Source organism: Biomphalaria glabrata, chromosome 8 (assembly GCF_947242115.1).
Source record: "Biomphalaria glabrata chromosome 8, xgBioGlab47.1, whole genome shotgun sequence".
In the NCBI taxonomy this organism is placed as follows: domain Eukaryota; kingdom Metazoa; phylum Mollusca; class Gastropoda; family Planorbidae; genus Biomphalaria; species Biomphalaria glabrata.
The window spans coordinates 7,903,560-7,929,892 of record NC_074718.1 but is presented as its reverse complement, the minus strand read 5'-3'; the positions used below and the strand labels follow the sequence as shown (position 1 = coordinate 7,929,892).

Here is a 26,333-nt window from a genome sequence, read left to right as displayed (position 1 = left end):
GAAGAAACGTCTGTAATCTATAAGTTATACCAACAAAGTTTCAAACTCATTATGCTGCTATTGTATTGTTTATAGTTTTCAGACTACATGCATGTATAAATAGAATACATTATGTAATCCTACGCAAGCATACATCCAGTTTTCTATGCGTTATCATGGGCGTATCCGGGAAGGGAAGGGTTCAAACCATCACTTGCCTCAGACCTCATTGCCTGAAAGGGAAACTTTACTTATTGCCCCAGTGCAGCTAACTTAAGCAAAATACAGTCACCTAATTTCATGAGGGTAGCCAAAAGGGGTTTTGTGGTTACCCTTCCCCATCCAATACAAAAACTAAAGCATTTTACCTTTTTCTACAAGTCGCTGGACTCCAGTGAATAGCAGCTTTGGTTTTTGAATTTTTTTAAGCGGAAGAGTAGCAAGCTAATTGCACTGTAGATACCTCAGAATATGAATTTTTTTAAAGCTTAAAATAACGGAAACAATTCTTGGAACCCCACCAGGGGGAGCTCACAGCGCTCCCCCAGACTCCCTAGCTGTCCCTTGGCGGTGTGTACTGTCTTTCCACTAATTATAGGAAGAGAGTATTCTAGGCTAGAAAAAAACTTTTGAAAGAATGAAAGGTCAGATGTAATGAAGATTAATTACATATTCACACACAGTAATATATATATATATTACGTAGGGGTAACAATCCCCCCACACCGAAAATATATGACATGCCATTTGTGGGCCGGTTTATATAGTAATGCCCCGGCCGATTTTGATACCCAGTCCGCCCCTGCCCACGTCATTATAAACAGGCTGAAAGGTCCAAAGGAATTTTATTACTATGACCGCTTTTCACAAATCACTAATAGAAAAGCTTCCCAAAGTGGACAGACCGGTACCGGTTTCCAGATGTTGGCTTTTCGTCAACGCAAGATTGCAATGAGCTCATGAAGAATTTAGACGACTAGATATAATCTCAGATTTATTACGCTTTCCAGTATGACTGGTCTAGCGATAATTTGTTTCCCCAATAATTTTTTTTTCATCAATAACACTTAAGGATTTATTTACTTCAAGATAAACTTATCAGAATGTCTATAATTTTGTTTCTTCGCTAGGTTAAAGCTTTACACGTTTTTCCCCAATTTTGTTTTTAAAAGGAAACCTCAGAATTCGCGCTATTCAATTTTTTTCCCCCAATTATTTATTTATTTTTTTATTATTTTTTTTTTAATTAAGTAACGGAATGACTAATTTATACTACTACGACCTACGGTCTGAGAATTATAACATATAAAGAAAATAAATATAACAAAATTATTGGTGTTTTATTTGGTAATTTTAATTTGCATAAAAAATATTCCACGTAGCATCTCAAAGCACAGACCAGAAAGACTTAAACTGAAATCAAAAACGACTCTCGGATCATAATCACAACTTTTTTTTTTAAATTTCAGCTCCCTTCTTCTATGATCTGCAACAACATGACAATTTTTTAGCATAGTTCAGTGATCCCAACATTTGTTCAGCCCGAGGACACAATATACATTTCGGACATTTCGGACACGCGTGTTGAATCACAGTCAAACATCCAATACTAAGTAACCAGGTGGCCAACAGGTAAATCATTTGGTTTCCGAACCAGTGTCGCATATCTTGTGTCCCCAGCTCCGAGAGCTCACTCGACATGTATGGTAGCTACCAGGCATTACGCCGAACGGCCCAGTTTCTTGCCAGAGCACTAAGGGAGGATTGAGTCCTTCCTGCTCTGATTTTTCAATAGGAGTTCATCTCAGGTTTCCGAACCGGAAAGTTCCAAGCTCGAATCTCGGCGAAGACTGAATTTTTAATTCGGTTCTTTTAGGACGCCCCTGAGTTCCCCCAATTCTAATGGGTACCTGACATTAGTAGCAGTTCATTGTTGTTGTGCTGGCCACGTGACACCCTGATCGTTAACCGTAGTTCAAAGAAACAGATAATCTGCGCCATAGATCGGAAGTACGTATCTTACTTACTTTGCCAAAGGATCCGTTCCTATTCGATTTTGCAGGTGGCTGGATAGAACCGAATCTGACCCGCGGACCTTAGTTTGAACATCACTTGAATAGATTGCATTTATAAAAAAGCGGGTTAAATTTAACCAACACAAACATATTTATTTATTTATTTATTTATTTATATATGCCTAGTCACGTGAAAGCACTGGGAGATGATGGCTTGTACATGTGCACAATGGATGAAATGTCTTCGGCGTAAGTCCCTGGACGTGTCTTGTCCATCACTGTCAGGCCAAAATGGTCACTCTGCACTTAAGAACTATCCTGTCGTCTCGGATGTAATGTTTGGTTTTGATGAGGTCATGTTTGACAAACTCCACCAGGCCCCAGCTGTCACACTCGGACTCTGACATGCCGTAAGGCTGCGTGTACTGGAACATGTTCCCGCCAGCTTTCAGAGAGTCTGCTCTGTTCTCTAGACAGCAAGAAGAAATAGAGAGAACTACATTACTAGCTTATATGTCTTTAATATTCATCCAATGTAATTTTATATAAAGCCTATCAAAATGTTTACATTAGAAATATAATTATATTAAATTAAGTATAAAAGTTCCCCTTTCAGACCTTGTGGTCTATAGGGCAGATGATGTAAAGGTCATCTGTTTCTGTGGCTTACGGTTAACAAGGGTGTCATGTGGCCAGCACAACGACCAACCGCCTTTGCTTTTCCCTAACTAATGTCATTAGAGCTGGTTGGACTCGAAGATCCCGAAATTAAAAATCCCAGTCTTTACCAGGATTCGAACCCGGGTCCCCGGTTCGGAAGCCAAGCGCTTCGCCGCTCATCCGCCGGGCCTCCCAATTAAATATGCTGGAAAGGATATTTATTAATTCAGTGTATTATGCATACAATTTTGAAGGGGTAGCTGCTCAAGGGAGGAAATCAAGAAAATGTGTAAAAGAAATTGAAGTTAAATTAGCTTTTTTCAGCGGCCCTCCGAAAGGGAAATGGACGTTATTAGTTTTGTGTGGTCTGTCTGTCCGACTTCCCGTTTAGATTTCATAAATTAGAAAAGGTATTGAAAATCCGCCATCATGATACTTTTGACCCACCAGAGCCCTGATGCAACGGCTACTTTTTTTTATTCTGACATCTTTGTAGCCTTTCTTTACTTGACACAAGGAACAATTCGTCAATTTTGTCATTATATTACATTCGCAGTCTTGTGCATCAAGTATTGAAGATTGTTTTTAGGCATATTGTTATATATGATAAAAGGGATACCTGACTGATTGACCAGGATGACCACTACATGTAAGTTAACTGGCCACTTCAAGTGTCTGTCGTACTCTCCCTTGACGATCCTTAGAAACACGGAGATGCATTTATTTTTCGCTGTGCCATTTCCATTCAGGTACGCCTCCAATTGAGCTCTGAAACGACATACTGCATTAGCATTTCATTCACCTGTTATAAAACTTTAAAATTAATTTTATTACAACTTCAAATGTTGCCTTATTTTAATCTCAGGGCCTTAAATATGGTTTCAAAATATAACTATTTAAAACTTATAAATATACTTTACTTATAGAGAAAGTAAGGGGTCGTGAAGGGTGTGATTTTAAGTACAGTGATGTTAAGTGCTTATCTTCCTGGCCTGTATGTCTCGGGTTTAAATCACCATGAAAACTGGAATCCAAGTTTAAGTATTTGAAGGACGTCTCTCAGTCCATTCAACTCTTTAAAGGCGGTTGGTAGTTGTGCTAGCGACATAACACCTCGTCAACAGTCGGCCCACGAGACAGATGACCCTTACATCATCTGTCCTACAAAACATAAGGCTTGTAAGAGGTATCTCTGCTATAGAGTTCGAGGGGCTTATATTCTGAAGCAATGTATAAGTAAACATGGGAAGCGTGGTCGAGAGGCTAAGTGCGCTTGAACTTGGCTTGGCTTGGCTACCTAGAAGGGGCATCGAGGTTCGACACCCGACTCGGGCAGAGTTGCCTTTACTGAGCACCTAAAGGCAACACGGAAAACCAACTCCTAGATACCCCCTTCCCACTGGTCCACAAATCCCCCCCCCCACTGGTCCACAAATGAGATTGGACCAAAGCGCTCTAAGCATGAAAGTAGCGCTATATAAAAAAGCTATAATAAGTAAACATGACACTCTACGTGTTAAAGAAGTTCTAGAGAACAGTAGCACTTGGGAGAAGAAAATACGGTAAACAATTTACAAGGTGCGTCGAGGACTCCACCTTTGGTCAACATCACTTATCAGCAACACAGGTGTCAAGCTAACTTATAAATTGATTAGCCTGGTATCCACCCTGCCCCTATACCGCCATATGTTTTTTAAAGTGGCCCCAAAAGCCCATCCATATTAACACACAACCCCTTCAACAAATAAAACCTAAAAAGTAAAGCTTCTGAAGTGGTAGTATTGAAAGACTCAAACTTAAGTGAAGCTTGTAGTGAACCCAAAGGTAAACATGAAATTTAACATACATTTACATTTTCTGGCATTTGTTACAGGCAACATAAAACCCGCGGGCCGTAGTTTAGGGATCGCTGAACTATATTATATTTCACAAAGGAAAAAAAAACCATAAACACATAAAAACAATCGAACTGGTACAATTTTTAAACAGACTCTTTGCAAACTTTTATACCCAAGATTCGTTATAATCTATACATGGGAGTTTGGCATCGTAGACAAAAACTATATGTTCACAGTATCAAGAGATGATGGTCAGTATTAAGAGATGATGGTCAGTATTAGGAGATGATGGTCAGTATTAAGAGATCATGGTCAATATTAAAAAGATGATGGTCAGTCCTTGTAGTCACTTACTTGTACCCGCAGTGGGACAAATAAAAGGGGCAAGAACTCTCCTTGCTTCCGTTCCGTTTTTCCTCTCTAAGTTTCTTCATGTAGTCATTGATGGTCCATTTGAAGGTCATTTCGATGGGTCGTATGTCTTGTATAAGTAGAGGGGGAGGGACAGGGGACGTGGGTCTACCTGGACAAAACATAGTCAATGGCTTGATTAGACCAACCAACCAAAGCTTATCTTATAAATTGCAGACTTTCCATGAAATAAGAAGACGTTTACGTCTTTCTCTTTTCTTTGTAGTTAAGTTGTCGTGAATTTTAAAAACAAACTATTGACGTTTCAGTATTAAATAAATTTTTTGTTTGTTGTTGTCGTTGTTGATAGTATAATGATTCGGCTTTCATTTCAATTTTTAATTATATGAAGCCCATGATGTTGTTGTGTTTTTTTTTTTTTATAGAATGTAGAACAGGTCTAGGACTTTGCTCTTTTATAATGTTTTTTTGTTTAGGCAGGTCAATGCAGGGCCGGCCTTGGTCTGACTTGACCGATGTCTCCAAACTGGGATAAGCGCCAAGCAGGGCCACGCAATTTTCACATCACTTTCAGTCACAGCTCTTCTTTCAGGTTTTTAAAGATGTGGACTTAAAGAGTTAACATATTTAGTGTATAGTAAGATTGATGTAATTTTAATTGACCCTCTAGCACCTATTGCATTTGAGTTGTTTCCTATGCATTTATACTAAATGTTGCAATGATGATATAATAATATTAGTTTTTATAGTAAACAAAATTTAGAAGAGGGGGTCTCGTAAACATTCATTAAATTTTGGCCCGCTATGTGTACGTCCGCCCTGGGTTAATGTTGTTTTTATTTGTTATTTTTTTGCTTTATTTACTGACATTAAACTAAATGACCAGCTCAAAGCTTTCTTGACATTTTACCAATACAAATCAGTGCTAACCAATAAGCTTTTCCCATGTTGTCATAGGTAAGTTGCACGAGACACTTAATAACATGTCTAGTGTTCTTTTTTTATTTGTCTCATCGTAAAACAGTGTCTATACATCAAGCTCACGCCAAACAGTAGATGCATTCATTGTGTCTCGAGACACATTTTGTTTAGAAATATAGTTCAAATAGGATGTGCACATCTTCATTCTAATCAGATCAACACATTGCAATTACACGGAAGCATCGTGTTGTTTGGGGGTTTTCCCGATGGCTATAGGATCGATGGAAAAGAAAAGAAAAAAAAACAACACTTTTTAAATTCCTCTGACACTTCTTACTAGGTAACAACAATCTTGAGAAGAAGGGAAAAGGGGGATGGGCAAAGGAAGATTGTGAGATTAGAAAAAAAAGGAAGAAATGTTGGTAGCCGGCAGAAAGTGGCGTTGAGCTGAGACCAATAGTTATTGAAGGCCTCAACACTGACCTGCGACGTGTCATCCTATGGGCATTGTAGACCAATAGCTCGAGGCAATTAGAGGCAAAAAAATAGCAAAAAAAAACACCAACAAAATTTAAAAAAAAAAGCTAATCTAAGGGGATATAATCGCTATTTTCTACCATTTATATAAAAATTACAATTGTTTAGCTCCAGTACAAATTAGTTAATTAGTACTAAATGATTACCTGATTGGTTAATTGTTTGTGATTTGTTATCGACTATGAATAATTATGCAAAATTTTAACTTGGGAATCGGGAGAAAAAGTTCTCAAAACGTAACAAGGGGACTTAATCCACATATATTTATCCACATTCTCATTAAGTAGCATTTATGCCACATATTTCGAAACTAAAAAAAATAATTAATCACCAACAATTAATTAACTAATTGTTTTCTTTTTTTTTTATGTCTTGTCAGGCTCAGTGAATAATTGTGAAAAGTTTTAATTTGATTCGAGAATAGGAAATGGGAGAAAAAAAGATGCTCAAATATTTTACCAGACAGACAGACAGCGTGAGTTGATATAAGCTTCGTAAAAAAAGAGAGCGCAAAATGTAGATGGGAGGAGGACCAAGACTTTATTGAGAGGCTTCTCCATCTGCCACACTGACCAGAAAACTAAACTCTCTTATGAACAGCATTGTCTGTATTTAATCTAAAACATGTGCTAGTCCATTCTCATTCAAGTTTATAAAAACTTGGTTCGGCCTAAACTCTAAACTCCGATATAACTAAAGTTATAGTCATTTATCAAACATAAACTCCCTCTCATCGCACTAGTGCACCGTGTTGTGAACTCTATTCTCTGGTAACACGGACAAGGAAAGCAGCAGTTCGTGGTAGGGTTTCCCTGTCTCCGTACAGGGCCAACTCACTATGCGAACCAGTCTCTTTTTCACTCCACTGGCCATTTTTGGGGTGTAGTATCGCGCACTCGTAAACTAGATGGTTAACCGTCTGGTCGTTTTGAATAGTTGGTTACCTGCAATGGCGCTAGTATTGATATTGCAGTCGTCTAGTCTTGTCAGAGACTTGCTGGCCTTCATTCCAGAACAAATTGGAATAAGGAGATTTTGTCTACCCTGGTTCTGAAGCTTTTTCTCCAGTTCTGTTACCTGGGAAACAAATTTGAAAATATAAGGACTGTTATTAATTTAATGTGATCGTTTCTTTAAAAAAAAGATCTTTATGCCCAGCGTTGAATAATAATTAATTTTTAGATATTTTTATACAAACTGATGCTTTCTTTTTATAGAATATATTGTTTAAGATCAGTTGTAAAATGCAAAAAGATAGAAAAAGAATACAAAAGGAAAAGGAGAAATATGCGGGCGAAATAATGGAACTTAAAAGTGAAAGATTGCCTGGGATTTTGAACTAAATCGATAAACTAAACACCATATTGAAAAATCGATTTTGCCTAATGAATAATAAAAATTACCTTGAAGAAACGCAAAAAGAATAATTATTTATTCTTCCAGTTCTACAAAGAGCAAGTATAAAATATATATAATTTTTCAATACTTCTGTATTCTTTACACCGAATACACCAAAAGCTCGCTACTTATATATTCGCTTCCATAAATAGAAATCCCAAATAAAATTGAATTCTTATATTCTTATATTTTTGAAAATTTTTAATTATTCTATATATGATATACACTATCAAAAGGGTTATCAATGGCTTTAGTTCTACTTTCGACAACTGATTAGGTTGTGTTCTTTTTGTGTGAGCTTTAAGAAGGACCAGGAGGCGCGGTTGCCAAGCGGTAAAGCAATTGGCTTCCAAACCGGAGACCGGGTTTCGAATCATGATGAAGACTCGGATTTTTAATTTTGGAATCTTCGGGCGAATATGAGTCCACCCAGCTCTAATGGGTACCTAACATTAGTATGGGAAAAGTAAAGCCGGTTGGTCGTTATGCTGGCCACATGACACCCTCGTTAGCCGTAGGCCACAGAAACAGATGACCTTTACATCATCTGCCCTATAGACCACAAGGTCTGAAAGGGGAACTTTACTTTTTACTTTTTGACTTGAAGAAGGACTGCATAACAAATGTTTATATTCTCTCTCGTCTGAAAAGCTTCAAATAGCAGCTCAGGCGAGGTCTTGATCTGCTGATGGTCTTTACAGCAACGTGGGATACACATTTAAGAGTATCGGGAAAGTGACTCTGAAGACAGACAAAAACGATGACTCAGAAGACAGACAAAAACGGTGACTCAGAAGACAGACAAAAACGGAGACACAGAAGACAGACAAAAACGATGCTTCAGAAGACAGACAAAAACGGTGACACAGATAACAGACAAAAACGGTGACACAGAAGACAGACAAAAACGGTGACTCAGAAGACAGACAAAAACGATGACTCAGAAGACAGACAAAAACGGTGACTCAGAAGACAGACAAAACGGTGACTCAGAAGACAGATAAAAACGGTGACTCAGAAGACAGACAAAAACGGTGACTCAGAAGACAGACAAAAACGGTGACACAGAAGACAGACAAAAACGGAGACACAGAATACAGACAAAAACGATGACTCAGAAGACAGACAAAAACGATGACTCAGAAGACAGACAAAAACGATGACTCAGAAGACAGACAAAAACGGAGACTCAGAAGACAGATAAAAACGGTGACTCAGAAGACATAAAAACGGTGACTCAGAAGACAGACAAAAACGGAGACACAGAAGACAGACAAAAACGGTGACTCAGAAGACAGACAAAACGGTGACTCAGAAGACAGATAAAAACGGTGACTCAGAAGACAGACAAAAACGGAGACACATAAGACAGACAAAAACGGTGACTCAGAAGACAGACAAAAACGATGACTCAGAAGACAGACAAAAACGGTTATTCAGAAGACAGACAAAACGGTGACTCAGAAGACAGATAAAAACGGTGACTCAGAAGACAGACAAAAACGGAGACACAGAAGACAGACAAAAACGGTGACTCAGAAGACAGACAAAAACGATGACTCAGAAGACAGACAAAAACGGTTATTCAGAAGACAGACAAAAACGGAGACACAGAAAACAGATAAAAACGGTGACTCAGAAGACATAAAAACGGTGACTCAGAAGACAGACAAAAACGGAGACACAGAAGACAGACAAAAACGGTGACTCAGAAGACAGATAAAACGGTGACACAGAAGACAGACAAAAACGGTGACTCAGAAGACAGACAGAAACGGAGACACAGAAGACAGACAAAAACGGTGACTCAGATGAATAACATAACGGTGACTCAGTAGACAGATAAAAACAGTGAAATGACTATGTTTAAATTTGACAATCGGTGGCAGACATCGGCTTCTTTAGCTTGTGCTTATGATATAATATGTAGGTCATAGCTGGGTGAGAAAGTTTTTTCTTCAAGTCAATACCAAAGAATGTAGTATTTCATGTAGACTCGGCTGTAACCAGACATATTTACCAAATGACATGAACTCCGACAGAAACTTGTCAAGTATAAAACTTTTTTTGTCTCCGATGTGCTCGAATGATTTAAAGGGACACAATTTGTATAACAATAATTACAGAATTACATATTTTTATTATTCTCCCCCTTGAACTCGTAAATTCTGTTACGAATATTAACTAGAACTTCTTCAAAAGTACTAAAATATGTAATAGGCGCCTCTTTTTTTTTTTTTCCATTTAAAATTACCTAGGATAACTCCATTCCTCCGAGTTGCAAAAATAAAAGAGTGATCTTTCCATGGTGACCAAACTCTTGAACCTGCTCTGTCGCCTCGATAGTTACCACACAGTAGATTACTTCCCTCCAAACCATTTTTTTTTTTAAAGTGAGGTAGAAATTTAAAAAAAAAGAGTGATATTTCTTGGTTACACCGGCCCGGCCCTGCTCTTTTGTGACTACTTGTTCTCCCCCCCCCCTCCCCCTCTTGTTTTCTCATGGACTATCCGCAGAAATAAGAGAGTGATCTTTCCTTTACTTCTTCTTGTAAAATATGTAATATGTATTTATTTTGATAAGCTTAAGACCATCATTATAAAGATGGGCTCGATATCGTAATGACCACAGACGGCAACGCATAGCACACAATCACGCTACCATTAAATGTATCGACAAATACACTTGAATCTGGTTAATCGGACCAGCCGCTTATTCGAACCGAATCCTAAAGTACCAAAGCTAACAACTTTCTACAGTCAAAACAGGTTAATCAGACCAGTCGGTTATTTAGTTCAAAGTGATCGCGTCCCAATATGGCCCGATTAACCAGATTCACATGTAATGTACACCAGTGTCCAACAGCTCAGCTAAAGCTCACCTTTTCTCGGAGCTTCTTGTTGGCTTCTTTGAGAGAAGAGATCTCGCTTCTCAGGATGTCGTCGTAGAAACCGTTGGAGCCCCCGATGGCAGTTGGTTTGAAGATCTTTGCATTCACGTACAGCTGCTCAAATTGAATGTAGATTTTCTCTTCCAACAGACCTCCCAGGTGAATCATTCTTGGCGTCTGATCAGAAGAAAACAAACGATGTTTCTTATAATATATTATATATTACAAGTTTCAGTTTGATCCAATAGTAGGTATGCTTTAAACAACTAAGGGGACGAAACGAAACATATTTAACCTATCTGTCAATACTGAAGGTATTGTTGGTATCAAACAAAATAATTATTTACCAGTAATTAATTGACGAATTGTTAATTTATTTTGTTGATTCATGTCTGGTCTATGCCAATGAATAATTGCGCGAAGTTTCAACTTGATCCGACAATGGGTGCGAGAGGAATATCGTGTACACATTTTTTACCAGACAGACAGACAGACAGAAGAAAAACAAAGTGAGTTAATATAAGCTTTAAATTAAAAACAAAAGACATTTCAAACAAACTAAATGGTTACCTCCTTCATGGCTTTAGGAGATGGTGGCTGAGGAAGTGGAGACCGTGGGCCTTCTGTTGAATCTTTTTTATGATGTAAGTCCAAGACCTTTTGTAAGTTTGGCTGAAGATCAAGCATAAACAATTTGCATTTAGACTGACCTGGTGTACACTCTAGACATCGGTTAGAATGTAAGGGAACATAATGGCATGAGATAATGGCGTAATATTTATTGTAAACGCATATTCTCAACACTCATTTGGGGGCCCCCTTCAAGTGGGAGGATTTTCAGATCTGGAATTCGTGTCAAGTAAGGGTCTTTCAAAGAAAATAAAATGACCTGGTGTGCACTCTAGACATCGGTTAGAATGTAAAGGAACATAATGGCATGAGATAATTTATTGTAAACGCGTATTCCCAACACTCATTTGGGGGTCCCCCTCAAGTGGGAGGATTTTCAGATCTGGAATTCGTGTCAAGTTCGCAAAGTAAGGGTCTTTCAAAGAAAAAAAAAATGGCTGGACAACATTAAAAGAATGGAGCGGCCTCTCTCTTGATATCGCATGAACAGCTGCAGACCGGGAAAAGTGGAGGGATTTGGTTAGCAGAACGGTCACATCACCCCTATGACCGAAAGTCAAGTGGAAGATAAAGAAGGGATGAAATGATGAGTTCGTAAATGACGTCACGCAAAAAATGACCTTTTCTGACCCTCCCTCCCCCCTTATCACAAAGTATCACAAATTCTCAGACCCCCCCCCCGCCTCCTCCCCCCTTTGCGTCACGTCACAAAATTTAAAAAAAAAAAAATTCAAATTATTTATTTCTCATCAATTTTTTCCCCAAAAAGGTTTCATGTGCTCATCGATAGTATACACGGGAAGATTTTCTTCTTCTGCTTGAGGAGCTGACTCGAAAATGAAATTGTCTTCAATGAAATCTTCATCTCTCCATTCCAGACTCCCCTCACCTGAGCTCCCCAAAACTACAAGTACTTCGTTGTCTTTAAATGTTGGTGGTTGGTACTGGTAGTTCAAGTTTTAAGTCTGTTTACTTGAAATGTTATCAAAGTCAGTCATTCTTAAATGTCTGAGCCAACATCAGAACGAATAGTATAAAATATTGTATTCCGACCGTCAGAACACAAAGCTTTATTTACAGAAAGAAGGGCACAGCGCCACGTCGTCAAGTCACTTACAAGCGGGTCTCTCATCGTCCTATAATCTCTCTCTAACCATTTCCGTTCTTGCTTTTTAATGTACCGTCGCGTCACTACGGAAATACCCAATTAAACCAAAACTTCTTCGCGTCTTACTAATGAGTCATTACAATAATTACGATGTTTTAATAGAACAACACATAATTAATTTCCTATACTACACTATTTAGATTTCAGACATGCAGGAGAGGCTGTTTATAATTGCATCCATCTATAATCTATATGATGAGTAACCTGTTTTATTTACGGTGTGTGTGATTGTGGAGAGTCATTGCAAATGAGTCAGCAGTTGTGCCCCCTTTACCTGGCTTTCCAGGATAAAGTTTAAGTAGTGCTCGTGGATCGACTGCATCTTTTTAATCTCCTCCTGCTGAAGCTTCAGAATCTCGATGGCGTCTTGCAGCGGGGTCTTGTCGGTGACACTAAGGAGATCTGTGGTGTCGGTGCCAACATCTGCTGTAGTGACATTGACAGAGTTGTTGCGGCCTATAACAACCTTGACCTCTAGAAGAAGATAAACTTTTGGCTTTCATATCGTTTTAAGAAATAAAACATAACAGTTTAAAGCATTTTGAAATTTAATGAAAAAATCAGTAACCCTAACAATTGAACTTTGCACTGAAGAAAATACGATTGGAGAATTTTCATGATAAGCTAAACAATGTATATATATATATATACGTACTTCTACAAATCACATTACTTTGTTCTAGAAATCACTAACTACAGTTTGATTGATTGGAAGTACTGAAATATAGTATATCATATATAGCATATTAAAAAAACACAATATATTTTACCTGTTTGGCTTATAGAAGTGTTATAGGACGGTGGTCTAACATTCTCATCAAAGTACGCCCTCGTCGAAGTCTCGTCATAACTGGCAAAACTTTTCACTTCTGTCTGTAGAGTATAATGACCTCACATGTACGAGATTCAATGACACATACTTTCTATAAGTAAAACTTAAAGAGGTGCTTGAATTATGTTCGTTTGTTAAGCAAGTTTCGTATGCTCCTGCGGAATTGAAGATCATTGCATCTCTGGGACAGGATTTTGAGATTTTACCAACACATGGGAGATAACCGATACCGTATACAAAAAAAAAAAAACTGAGTTTGTTCCCCTGGCAATCACATCATTGAACAGAATTGATCTATCAGACGTTAACATTTCACATATCTGGTTTGAGGGAATCTAGTCTGGACGTATATTTGTTTCGATAGTTATAATGTATTAGTTGAAATGCACACATTGTAAGACTAATTTCCTCATGGGTAATATATATTATTAAAATTATAATAATAATAATTATTATTATTATCCTAACCAAAACCTCCCCACAAGATGTGACGACAGTCCGGAGCGCAAACCACACAACCGATCAGACATCCTGTCTCCAAATATGAAAACTTCTTCGGCTTTCCTAAGGATCAGGTTCAGAGGGGAACAAGATCAATATCACAATGAAATACTAGCGGTTTCTGAAGAAACAAGTTCCTTTTACGTTTAAAGTGCCTTTTAATTGTGGAACATTTCAACATAACATATATACACGGCAATGTTATATACAGACACCCAACTTCACTCGCTGACTTCCTCTCTTCTTGTTTACACACTCGTCACTTCCCGCAAGTCCTCTAACTCTCGATACCCAACACTTGACCGTGTGTCACGGTTGACCTCACCCAGTAACCGTGTCACAACAGCTTTGTTTATGTTTTGTAAGTTTCAGATGCTCATTCATAAGTTAAAATTATTACGTCAAACCCCAGACGTCCGACCCAAGACGTCCTATCCCAGACGTCCTAGCCGAAACATCCTAGACTAGACGTCCTACAGGACGGCAGGGAATGAAACCAGACAAGGTTTTAATTCACGCTGACACTGACCACAGTCCGAAGAGACCAGGCACTCTTCAGGACGTGTAATATGACCCGCTGCTGCTTCTTCTTCTCGGTCCTTCTTCCTTAACCCTATTCTTTCTTTACCTCCAATTACACAATGTGCTAGGGCGGAAATACTATAAATAGCTAAAGCTTTGGTGTATCCGGTGACGTAACGAAGGAAGAATTGAAAAAGCCCAAAAACCAGAAAGTACCAGACAGAGAGAGCGATGACCAGACACATAAAAGAAGGGACTGGTCTGCCAGTGACAAAAATTTACATCCAAGGCTAAAAACAAAGAGGAATAAAGAAAGACAGTTAATTAATACTTGGTGGTTCTCCAAGGGTTCAATAAATTAAGGAATAGGCGAAGGTGATGTTTTGTATTTGTAAAATGTTTGACATGTTTTCGGATGTTCCTTCAGAGTCGAAGATAGTTTTGCTTCCTAGTCGAAATCTCCCGCAGGACGACGGGGGATGGGAGCGGGCAGGATTTGAACCCTCGACCATCGACGAATCTGAACGACAGTCCAGCGCACAAACCGCACCACCAGGCAGCTAACTAGGTGATAATTTGTATCTGTTTAGGTAAATGACAACGTTGGTGTATTTTATGTTTCTCGTATGGCTATTGCCGATTATAATTGCACTGAATCACTAATTATTTATTTCATTTTTTAAAACATTTAATATGGTGACCAGGACATTGGTTACTTTGTCTTTTAATTATAAAATCGTCCCGAATCTTCTTCATATTTTTTTAAGCATTACGTTTTTTTTAATGCTACCGGATGTCACCTCCAACTTTTATCTATACTGTTGTAACCCTGATCCTCCCTGACTAACCATTTTTTCCACATGCGAAGTAGGGCTATTTTTGTTTACACTGTTGGACGTAAATAACCTGAGCTAGTGTGTAAATGGCCTGAGCTAGTGTGTAAATGGCCTGAGCTAGTGTGTAAAGGACCTGAGCTAGTGTGTAAATGACCTGAGCTAGTGTGTAAATGTGTTAAGAAACTTTTGTTATGATTTTGGATTTCTTGACTGAGGATTAATGAGTGTATTCTTTAATTTGTGTTAGTGAATCGGGATATGTAAATTGGATTTGGAGATTGTGACATTATTTCTTTTTACCTGGGATATTTTCATTGATCATAGTTGGATTGTGTTTCTGCAATCAGAGAGATACCAGCGATCTGAGAATCGGTGAGTTATTTTCTTTAGTTCAATCCCCACGTTTTACAATGTTGTTTCTTCTTCTCTTACTATTTTAGTGTTGTTGTTTTTTTTACATTGATTAGACCATAACTATACTAAACTATGCAAACCTTTTATATTACAAAGATGTAATCGTAAACTAAGAGGAGATAACTACGTTAAGATGTTGCCGTCTTCATCTATAATACAAATGTTAGTGCCGAGGTCAATTCTAAGCCTCATTAATAAAAATATTTAAAATAAATAACAATATTGGGGAAGGGACCATGTGGAGTGACTGATTTTGTGGCTGAAAAAGGTGAAGGTCGATAAGTACATTCCAGTCAGTATTTTACAACAAAGAAATTTCCGAAGATTTTTTAAACAGGCGATGAGGTCAAATGTGGATAGGAATAAAATGAGGCATCTAAAGCTACACTAACCTAACTTACCTGACTGAAGTCTTGCCCATGTGAGACCTTGACCTCTGTCAGACTTTGACTGTCTGTTTAAACATACAGACATTTACATATCAATTTAAAAATATGTTAATCTGACATTTAAGATACATATTAGTAAGTAGTATAAAAATTAGTCAGAGGCGTCTGCAGGGTATAGATTACAAGAGAGAGACATAAATAGAGATAAAGATAGAAGAGAGAGAGACACACACAATAGATAGAGGGGAGAGAGAGAAGAGAGACAAACAGAGGCAGAGGCAAATAGAGTGTCAAAGAGAGACAGAAACTGACTAGAAGAGTGCAGAGAAAGAGAGACAGAGCGAGAAGAGAGAGGAGAGAGCGGAGAGAGAGGAAGAAAGAGAGAATGAAGAGAGAGGGAGAAAGAGAGAGAGAGAAGAGAGGGAAGAAAAGTAAAGGGAAGAAAGAGAGAGAGAGAGAGAGAGAGAGAGAGAGCTAAGATCTTAAATACCGAAAAGATAACTGAGAGAAGCAGCCTCATAGTGACACATGACAAAAAGAGACACTGTCACTGTCAATTCATATTGGTGCCATATCTCTAAATATAGTAACATTTCTATGCCTTTTTTGCTATGTATAACTAAAATTTAAAAAATAGCACTAATCGATTTACTAATTATTTTCTTTTTATTGATTTACGAGTTTGTCATCAACAATAAATAGTTGTGTAAACGCTAAGTGTTAAAGAAAAATGTGTCAAATAGTTCAACCTGACGGACAGAGTTTATATAATAATAACCAAATATAAATCTTGTTTGTTCCTGGAGAGTAGGTATTAAAACTAGCAGACGTACCTTTATCTTTGGTGAATTGAGTAAAGGATCGAATATTTGGTGACATGGGAGAGAACTGGATCTAAAAATAGATACATATACCAACCCAGTAATAACACTATAACAAAACTATAGCAACCCTATGAGAATACTATCACAGCACTAAAATAACGCTGTAAAATACTATTGTAACTGTATGATGCTCTCTTGAAGTAAAATAACATTATAACAATACTATAAAAGCACTATGCAACACTATAACTAATATATATCAGCAATATCACAAAACAAGAATAACATATAATACACATTAGTAACAACAGACAAAGCTTATATTGAGAGTAGTTGTAGCAATTAGTTTAGATCAATTATGTAATTCAATTTGTAATAGATCTGGACCAACTATAATAAATCGGTGCGATTAGAAATATTTTATCTATTGTTTAAGTTAAGCGCAATTTCATGCTTTTAGCGTTGTCAATACGCAATGGTTCTATCACATGTCTGGACCAGTTGGAAAAGAGGTGGGGTGAGAAGGAAGGGGGTATGGGAGGGACCTTTTTTAAAATGCATTTATAAATTTAAAAAAAAAGGTGAACGACCTAAATTCGAACTCGAAAGATAAAGCCTCTCAAACCAACCCGCCAACCACCATGTCAGCGAATCGTTTATGAAAATAGAAGTGTTTTTTTTTTTAAAAAAGTAATGTATTGTTAACCTCAAATTTGTAAGTGTTGACCTGCAATGTATAATAAAGGATTCAACCACATCAGTCAAGAACTATTTTTTTCCGTTTTTCAAGATACCAAACAAAATAATTAATTCCCAATATTTAATTAACTGATTGGTTAATTTTAAAATTGGTTCTTGTATTGTCAAGTGAAAGAAATACTTGTGCTAAATTTCAGCCTGATCTGAGTTTGGGTGTGGGAGAAATAATGTGTACTAACTTTTTTACCACACAGACAAAAGACTTACAGAATGGATATAAGCTTTGTAAATAATGCATTATTATAATTATAGCATATATCTAATATACGAGAAACTTATGACATAAGAAATTGATTATGTCCAGTTTAAATTTATGGTACTTTCCACCCTTCTGGGAGAGCTGGAGTTTGAATATTAATATAGATTAAGAATTGTGCATTTGAGTTAAGCCGCGCTTGCTGGTTGACAAAGAACAGTACGGAAACTTTCAAGGTATTCCCCCTAGGGACCACGAAAGAGATTTGACCCAACAGCTTCATGATGAGACAGTGCAAAGCAAGGCGACGTTTCGGTCATATAGCTCAGTGGTTCCCAAATTTCTTCCTTAACGGAACATTTCGCACATTCTGAGTATATGCTGGAAACACTGTGTTTTATTTAGAGAAATTTACGTGGTGGTCTACAAGTTAATTATTCCAGTAGATCTTGGAACACTTACTTAGGCTTTGACGAACACTAGGGTTTCTCGGAACACATGCCGAAGAGAGAGGAGCCCCCACTTTGTGAGTATTGTGACTCTCGCCTCACCGTGGAACATATCCTCATTGATTGCCCCAGATACCAGGATGTCAGGGAGAAATGTTTTCGAAAACAAACCTTAAAATCACTATTTGACAATGTCGACCCTGGGAAGGTACTGGGCTTTGTCTGGGAGGTGGGGCTGTCTACGAAGATCTGATTTTTGAATTGTGAACATATAATATTTACATAAGATTTTTACCCATATTATTAAATTTTTACTACCTTTACTATTTTAACTGTGAATAGACCTTGTTTTTAATGATTTAACTGTATAGAATTTAGCCCTTGTTATGTAAATGGAGAGTGATCCTTAAAGGATTACGGGCACGACATGGCCTAAATTAAACTCAAACTCAAATTCTCGCAACACAGCTTGGGAAACACTCATATTGCTACTTCTAAGACTTGAACTTCCTCCCTCTGATAGCAACTGTACTGCAGAATGGGGGCCAAGTATATATTTTTGTTAGTCTAAAGATTTATATTAACTCTTTCTCTCCGTAATTATTTACCACATTCTGGAGGAATCAACGCTGGTATCGTCAGTTAGGAGAGAAAGAGTTAATGAAGAAGTACACCTCAATTTAACTTAGATACCTGTTTATTTTTTTAGTTCTAGAATGCAGAACATTGATAAGATAAATTTACTCGGGGAGTTTATTGACATATTCATTTCAAACTGTTTGATTTGTTTGAATCTCGGCTACGTGTCTCTATCATACCGAAAGTGTTTGTGTGTTTGTTTGTTTTTCAATGTAAATGTATTCAGTACACATGCTGTTACCTCATCTTCGTGCCTCAACCGAATGTCCTCCTCGTCTGATGACGTCATTTCTCTCTTTACTCCTATAGTCTCGCTTAGCTTGACTAGACCTGCAGCTAAAATATGATCAAAAAATTATATGGGCTTGTTAACTGCGTTTGGGAATCTTTATTAGCGCTACATTACAATTTATACACGATAGTTTTTTTTTAGGTGCTTTTAACTTTTTCATCATGAGAAACAAAAACATTATACAGCATCAGCTTAAGGTTTACCCAGAACTAATCATGATAATAATCAGAAAATGTCTAAGTTGACACTGTTAAAGGGACTTCAATGAATTTTGTTTTTCTGTAACGAAACTCGACCCTGGCAGTGCCAGAGAATGATAATTATTAGTTTGTTTGGTAAGCGTGGTCGAGAGGCTAAGTACGCTTGAAGCTTGGCTTGGCTACCTATAAAAGGGGGCTCGAGGATCGACACCCGACTCGAAAGTTGTGTTTACTGAGCGCTTAAAGGCAGCACGGAAAAACTTCTCCCAGATATCCCCTTCTTCCACTGGCAGGACCATAGCGCTCTATGCATGCTATAAGCCATAAGTGGAGCCATATGAAAGCATTAATTATTATTATTATTATACCAATAATGATAATCTTTACGGCGTATATATTACTGCCGTCGATGCTACATCTAGAGACTCGTGTGGCCCGTTGAAATCGAGATGATTGTATCGACAGCCCAACGAGGCTTTTGTTTTTATGTGCTTTATTACAGACACACATATTTCAAGAATGTATAACGCAAGTACTCACATTCAGCATTTATATTTCTCTGTTCACAGTTTTATAAGATAATTCGCTTCACGAAACTTGAAGTATGAATCAGTCCACGTGATAACAGGACAAGAACAGAGCAGTTCTTGGTGGGAGGATCTAAAAAGAGATATAAAGGTCTGTGTCACGTGGGGTGCTATTATGTGACATTTCAACTTTCTGGGAAATTATTTCAGCCTGGTCTCGTCTCATCTGATCATACAACTCTAATGCGCAGTCAAACACGAGGACTAGACGAAGAGAATGGACAAAGGAATGTAATCAGTCGAGCGTGGTTCTTGGCAAAACAGACTCTTTCTCTCTCTCATTCTCTCTCTCTTTCTCTCTCTCTCTCTTTCTCTCTCTCTTTCTCGCTCCCTTTTCTCTCTCTTCCTATTTCTCTTTCTCTCTCCCTTTTCTCTCTTTTACTCTCTCTCTCTTTCTCTCTCTCTTCCTTTCTCTCTTTCTCTCTCTCTTTTTCTCTCCCTTTCTATTTCTCTCTTTCTCTCTCTCTCTTTATTTCCTTCTCTCTTTTGCTCTAATATATATTCTCTCTTTCTCTTATCTATTCCTTCTCTTTCTATCTCTTTTCTCTCACTCTCTCTCCTTCTTGCTCTATCGCTCGTCGTCTTTCTCCTTTTCTTGATTTTCCTCTTTCTCGCCATTCGACAATTTCGTGTATTTGTTCTCTCTCTCTCTCGTTTCTCTTTAGGACCCCGTGTCTTTTTCTCCGTGTCTTTAGTTACTAGGCTATTAGCAAGGGGATCTACTTCCTTGAAGACACCCAATACAGGCCAAGCTGATCTTCTACTTGTTTCTATCATCTTCTAACTCGGAAGGTTACGATTTCAATGGAAACTGAGACTAAGGTGTGTAAGCGTGGAAAGGGGCGAGTCGCTCGAAATCAGGGTTTTAATTATGGGTTTGGAAAGGGGCGAGTCCTTCTGTTATTTCATATAAGCGTGGGAAGGGGCGAGTAACTCTGGGTAAAGATACTTATGGACTTTATATGTACAATTTAATACTATAAAAGCTATTTAACTTAATTATATGATGATTTGTTTTAAAATTGGTTACTAGCAGGGGCGGACTGGCTATATGGGCTTTCGGACAAATGCCCGATGGGCCTTGGGCCGGTAACCAAATGGGCCTGTAGGGCCATCGAAAGGCATCCTTTTAGGGCCAACTCACTTAGCGATCAAAAAGCAACATAAGGCCTATACTTCTTTAAAGAAATAAAGTTCACTGTATGCATGCGTACAGATATCGATACATTATCAAATTGAACATAAGGGTTATGAGGGCAGGTATGATTGGATGCCCATCAATTCATATGCAATTTGTGGGCCTCACTGTATAGAAATGCCCGGGCCGATTTTGACGCCCAGCCCGCCCCTGGTTACTAGACTAGAAAGTGAAATATAAACAAGAGCATACAATGTTGGTTAGAAAATAGAATCACTCAGTTTACTTTGTTTTAATTGACTATAAACTGTTAAATAACCGATTTCCCTTGGATATAAGGAAGTGACTACTTGGGAACTCAAAAGGAAGTTCGAGTTTTTGTGTTTGATGTTCTTAGACACACTGAAGTGTTTAAGGGAAGTTATAGCGTGTGCCTCTTCGGTGTAATTGCTATAGTCACGTATAAGTGGTTTGATATTGTCTTAAGTCTTTATTTAAACTGATACACAGAGAATGGTTTTATACAGTGTTACTGACACGACATATTGCAAGACTTACACCATAGACTGGCATAGACTGTAAATCTAGTAGCCTTAGTTCTAATAGACAACAATTACAAGCAACATACATTTATTAATTTTTTTTTTAATTCAGCATATTTTACTAAAAATTTCCCTTTTCAGACCTTAAGATCTATAGGGAAGATGATGTTAAGTCATGTGTTTCTGTGACCCACGGTTAGCAAGGATGTCTGGTGGCTTGCACAACGACCGAAAACATTTAGTTTCCCCAATTTATGTCTGGCTTAGAACGTAGAAAACTAAGCCAAAATGTTTCTTTTGTCTTCTGCTGACATCTTGTTTTAAAGAAGTTCACCGATTATCTTCCCTTCCTTCCATTAATTACTGAATTATCTCCCTTTTCTAGTCCCGAGAGAGAGAGAAAAAAAAAAAAACCCACCCAAATCAAAATAAACGCATTTAACGAATTCCGTCTTATAAATTATAACTGGTTTTTATAACTAAAGCCATTAGGGCTTTTAGAGCATGGAACAGGTTGCCTGAATCAGCCAGGAAAACAAATGACTTCAAGGAGTTGAAATCTCTGCTTCTTAGTTCTCATGTCGGAGTGTTCAGATTAGCAAATCCTATACCTGAGATGAGATCTCTGAGTCACTAGAGTTACACCAAGATATGATACGAGCTGCACGCCATTATTTTCGGTAAGAAACGTCTGTCATTTGTAAGATACGACAACTAGCAGTCAAAATGAAAAGTAAGAAATTGAAATAATTGGAGACTTTTTTTGTGAATTATAATTTTACAATTAGTTCAAAATGACATCCCAGCTCAGAATATTATAACACCCCAGCCTAAAATCCCAGCCCAGAATATTATAACAATCCCAGCCCAGAAGATTATAACATTGGAGCCCAGAAGATTATAACAATCCCAGCCCAGAAGATTATAACATCCCAGCCCAGAAGATTATAACATCCCATCCCAGAAAATTATAACATCCCAGCCTAGAAGATCATAACATCCCAGCCCAGAAGATCATAACATCCCAGCCTAGAAGATCATAACATCCAGCTCAGAAGATTATAACATCCCATCCCAGAAAATTATAACATCCCAGCCCAGAAGATCATAACATCCCAGACCAAACCTACCACAGGAACGCGGGGGATGGCTAAGACCATGGAACGCACCCGGGTTCATTGGGAAGACATGACCAGCCACACTAGTCGAGAATGACATATCAAGAAAAATGTTTTTTTACCTTATACTTTATTCTCTGAATCTTGAAAAAAACATGAAACACTACTTGGCAGATTCATCAAAGCACAAATACACATTTAGCTATTCTCTTGTTACACATATCTCTCCCTGGTCAAAATAAAAATTCATTCAAGTCACGGTAAGAATTGACATAATCACTTCCAATAAATGTAGTTGGTCCACCACACGCACACGCACAGCCGGAAATAATACGTTGAGTGGGTCTGGGGTGGAACGCCCCTATACTGTTGGGTCTCCGGTCTAATTGTAACGACACTTAAGAATTACAGTTTCCATCATAACGGGGTCAAAGTTTGGTGAAACTGGGAAATACATAAAAGCCGATGACAAACTCCTCCTTTGAGTATCTGGTCCAACGGTTCAAAATATTTTAGTCAATTACTACGCTTTATCAACTAGGCATTTGTTGTGCTATGGTGCATTTGTTTTGTAACTGTAGGATTTTATATTTCATATATCTATATCTCTTCATTTAAAATATATTTTTGGTATTACTAAATTGAATAACGTAATCGTATAAGGCGAGAAGATGGGAAAATAATGATAATGATCTACTTGGGGCTATGGTCAGTATGAGAATTAATGTGGACGGTCATTGGTCAACCTTCCTTGCTTTAGGCCTATACATATCTAACTGATTTGTGTTTGGTGTTTAAGGTTTTTACAAATATAATTATCAACTCTGTCTAGTAAAAATCTCGTCGACGATATGCCTTCCAATTGCCATTCTCCGATTCAGTTAAAACTTGGCACAATTATTCATTGTCGATGATAACACGCGAATCAATAATAAAAAAAAAAGAATAAAAATTAACCAATTAGTTAATTAATTAGTTTAAATAGAAAAAAAGGGAGATACATTTACTAGCATTGAGGTATATGACAGTATTGTGCGGTTCTTTCTCTTGTACAAACTTTGCATTTTTTTTTATTTTGCTTAGTAGAGATATACATTCATTGAAGACGAATACTTGAGACTAATACTTAAAGTGCATATCTTTTGACCTTGTTGGTTATGCTAATTTGACTGTACATTTTACACCCGTGTTTATAATTACACAAATGGTGAATGGAAAAGAGTAGGGTTTTAAAAATGAACATCCTGTATCCGAGATATTTCCTGGCAGGTGTACATTAGTCTGTCAGAATGCAGGCTACAAACTTTTTATAAGATATATAATACCACAAACACACAATACACACACGCATAATCAACACATAGTTCACATATAATACATACGAAAAGTATGCACCGTACACATATGTGTACATACACACAATACACAGCACACACGTTTACAAATACACAGTACTAAAAAACACACACACATGCACATACACACCAATACACAATGAAATACACATAATACAGAAACACAACGCACACACACTATACACAGAATGCACGCACACACACACACAATATAAATAAGTCCTAGGCACTGCCTCTTGAAATGAAATGTATGTCCACTTAAACCGAGACCAGTCGTCCTAAAAGGCCTGAACACTGATCGGCAACGTCGCAGCCTGTGGGCAGGTCTGTACGACGTGGCCACGAGCTATTGGTCTTTACTGCCCACATGTTGTGACGTCACAAATCATTATCATTATGACAAATAGTCTCACTTAAACCATCGATTCTAGATCTTTCTAATAAAATTTCTACCTTCATATATAAGGTGCCAGGCTGTAATAGTGTCGTTTTGTAGTGGTAAAAACGAATCGCGTTCGCCTCTTCAAGCCTGAACTTTCTTATAGGCAACACAGGCTATTGCTTAGGGGACCTCCCAGGGAAATGTTCAACCACTTTGACGAAAAATGAAAAAAAAATGAAAAATTGACTTTTGTTGATTACAATGGGCCCCAAACCTCAAATAGCTTAAGGCTTTATCAAATCTAAATTCTGTCCCGCTTCTCTAAATATAATTGAAACCATTGGCGGTGGTTAATTGGTCTAGAATAAATGGCCGCTCAAGGATTCTGAAGCTTATTGCGTTATAATTGCTTTTCATAAATCAATCGTTGATTATTTCAACTCTCTGACTATTCATGTGATGGATTTGAACTTAACTACTTCACTCATCTCCTCTGTCCCCTGACTTTCGTGCTGTGACAGTTCGCGTAACCAAATACCTCCGCTTTTCCAAGTCAGCAGCTGTTCTTAGCAGGATATCAAGAGAGAGGCCGGTCCATTCTTTTATGTTATCCAGACAGTTTTTCTTAAGACGACCCTTTCTTCGTGCTCCATCCACTGTACCTTGAAGGATGACTTTTGATAGTGAGTCATGTCTTACAATATCTATAGACCTAAGCATATTTAAGAATAAAAAAAAAGGTTATGGTTAAGGCCTTTTACAACAAACAATTCATTGTAAAAACATGATTGATTAATAAGCATGTCATGTTTGTTAAGCTAAACATAGGTCAAGGCTTAGGTCATCACTGCGAAATGTCAGCTATGGTAAATAAATCCTATATAACTTGTTAAGCAAAACAAAAGAGCTCCCAGCGCTAAATAATAATAATAATAATAATAATAATAATAATAATAATCTTTATTATCCGTAAGGAAATTTGTCTTACAATTTGTGCATTACACCAAACAAAAAACATTATAACTATAAGAAACCAAAGTGTACATTCACACCAGACTCACTCATAATTTACATGTGACAAAGTTTATACCAGATTGTTCTTATTTAATGATTTGATTGCCAGGGCAACAAAAGAGTGTTTGTGTCTGTTTGTCTTTGCTATCGGTGTCTTGTATCTCTTTTGTGATGGTAAAATCACAAAATCCTGACAGAAAGGGTGATTCTTTATTTCGAGGATCTTGTTAGCTTTTTTATAGATGTTTGTCTCAAACAACTGTCCAAATGGGGTTTGTTTTTTGCCAATGATTTTGCCAGCAGCATTGAGGATTCTATTAAGTTTATTCCTATTTTTAATGCTCAGATTGCCATACCAGGCAGTGATATTGAAACTGAAAATATTGCAGATGTGAGCGTGATAAAACATAGCCAAGGCCTTTTCGCTAACATTAAACGAGGACAGTTTTCTTAGTAGTCGTAATCTTTGCTGCCCCTTTTTTGCTGATATAATCAGTATTTGCAGTAAAATTTAGTTTATTGTCTAGGATAGTACCAAGGTATTTAAAGGTTTGCACAATTTCAATAGTATTTCCAGCTACAGAAACAATATCATTTTCCTTCTTGTCCCTGCGAAAATCGATTATCATTTCTATGGGTTTTTTTACATTTAATATTAAAAAATTATCTTTACAGTATTCCTCAATGTGTTCTAATTCTTTGAAATACTCATTTACGTCTGAGCTCTCTGAGAGCAGGGCAAGAAGAGCCGCATCATCAGCGAATTTTGTGAAGGAGCAACAAGAACTATCGGATCGAAAATCATTGGTGTACAAAATGAACCACAATGGCGATGTCACAGCTTCCTGGGGCGCCCCTGTGTTAACTATGCGTTCATTAGATATAACATTGTTTACCCTAACCCTCTGAGCTCTCTGGGTCAAAAATTCATTAGC

At 37.6% G+C, this 26,333-nt stretch overlaps 1 protein-coding gene across 3 annotated transcripts; it reads right to left on the bottom strand.

The window, feature by feature from the left end:
* Window positions 1–1,304: 1,304 nt before the first annotated feature.
* LOC106072374 (TNF receptor-associated factor 5-like) lies at window positions 1,305–23,010 on the bottom strand. 3 transcript variants are annotated; one of them, XM_056038772.1, is made up of 13 exons: window positions 22,770–23,010; window positions 19,803–19,922; window positions 19,012–19,106; window positions 16,737–16,797; window positions 15,916–15,968; window positions 13,180–13,282; window positions 12,684–12,883; window positions 11,182–11,283; window positions 10,603–10,788; window positions 7,267–7,399; window positions 4,847–5,015; window positions 3,274–3,422; window positions 1,305–2,463 (listed from the first exon to the last, which is right to left on the bottom strand). In XM_056038772.1, the coding sequence occupies exons 3-13, from the start codon at window positions 19,057–19,059 to the stop codon at window positions 2,276–2,278; spliced, it is 1,392 nt and encodes a 463-aa protein (XP_055894747.1). In that variant the 5' UTR covers window positions 19,060–19,106; window positions 19,803–19,922; window positions 22,770–23,010; the 3' UTR covers window positions 1,305–2,275. The 3 variants fall into 3 exon arrangements, with proteins under 3 accessions (XP_055894747.1, XP_055894749.1, XP_055894748.1); XM_056038774.1 differs by having other exon boundaries at window positions 19,012–19,103; XM_056038773.1 differs by lacking the exon at window positions 19,803–19,922.
* Window positions 23,011–26,333: the final 3,323 nt, after the last annotated feature.

Bases quoted from the DNA above. Each gene is read 5' to 3' on its own strand.
- LOC106072374 (XM_056038772.1), bottom strand. From the start codon at position 19,059: ATGACGTCATCAGACGAGGAGGACATTCGGTTGAGGCACGAAGATGAG. The intron at 11,284-12,683 runs GTAAAGGGGGCA...CTTGATCTTCAG, and splicing joins ACTTTATCCTGGAAAGCCAG to CCAAACTTACAAAAGGTCTT. The intron at 2,464-3,273 runs GTATCCCTTTTA...CTTGCTGTCTAG, and splicing joins CATCCTGGTCAATCAGTCAG to AGAACAGAGCAGACTCTCTG.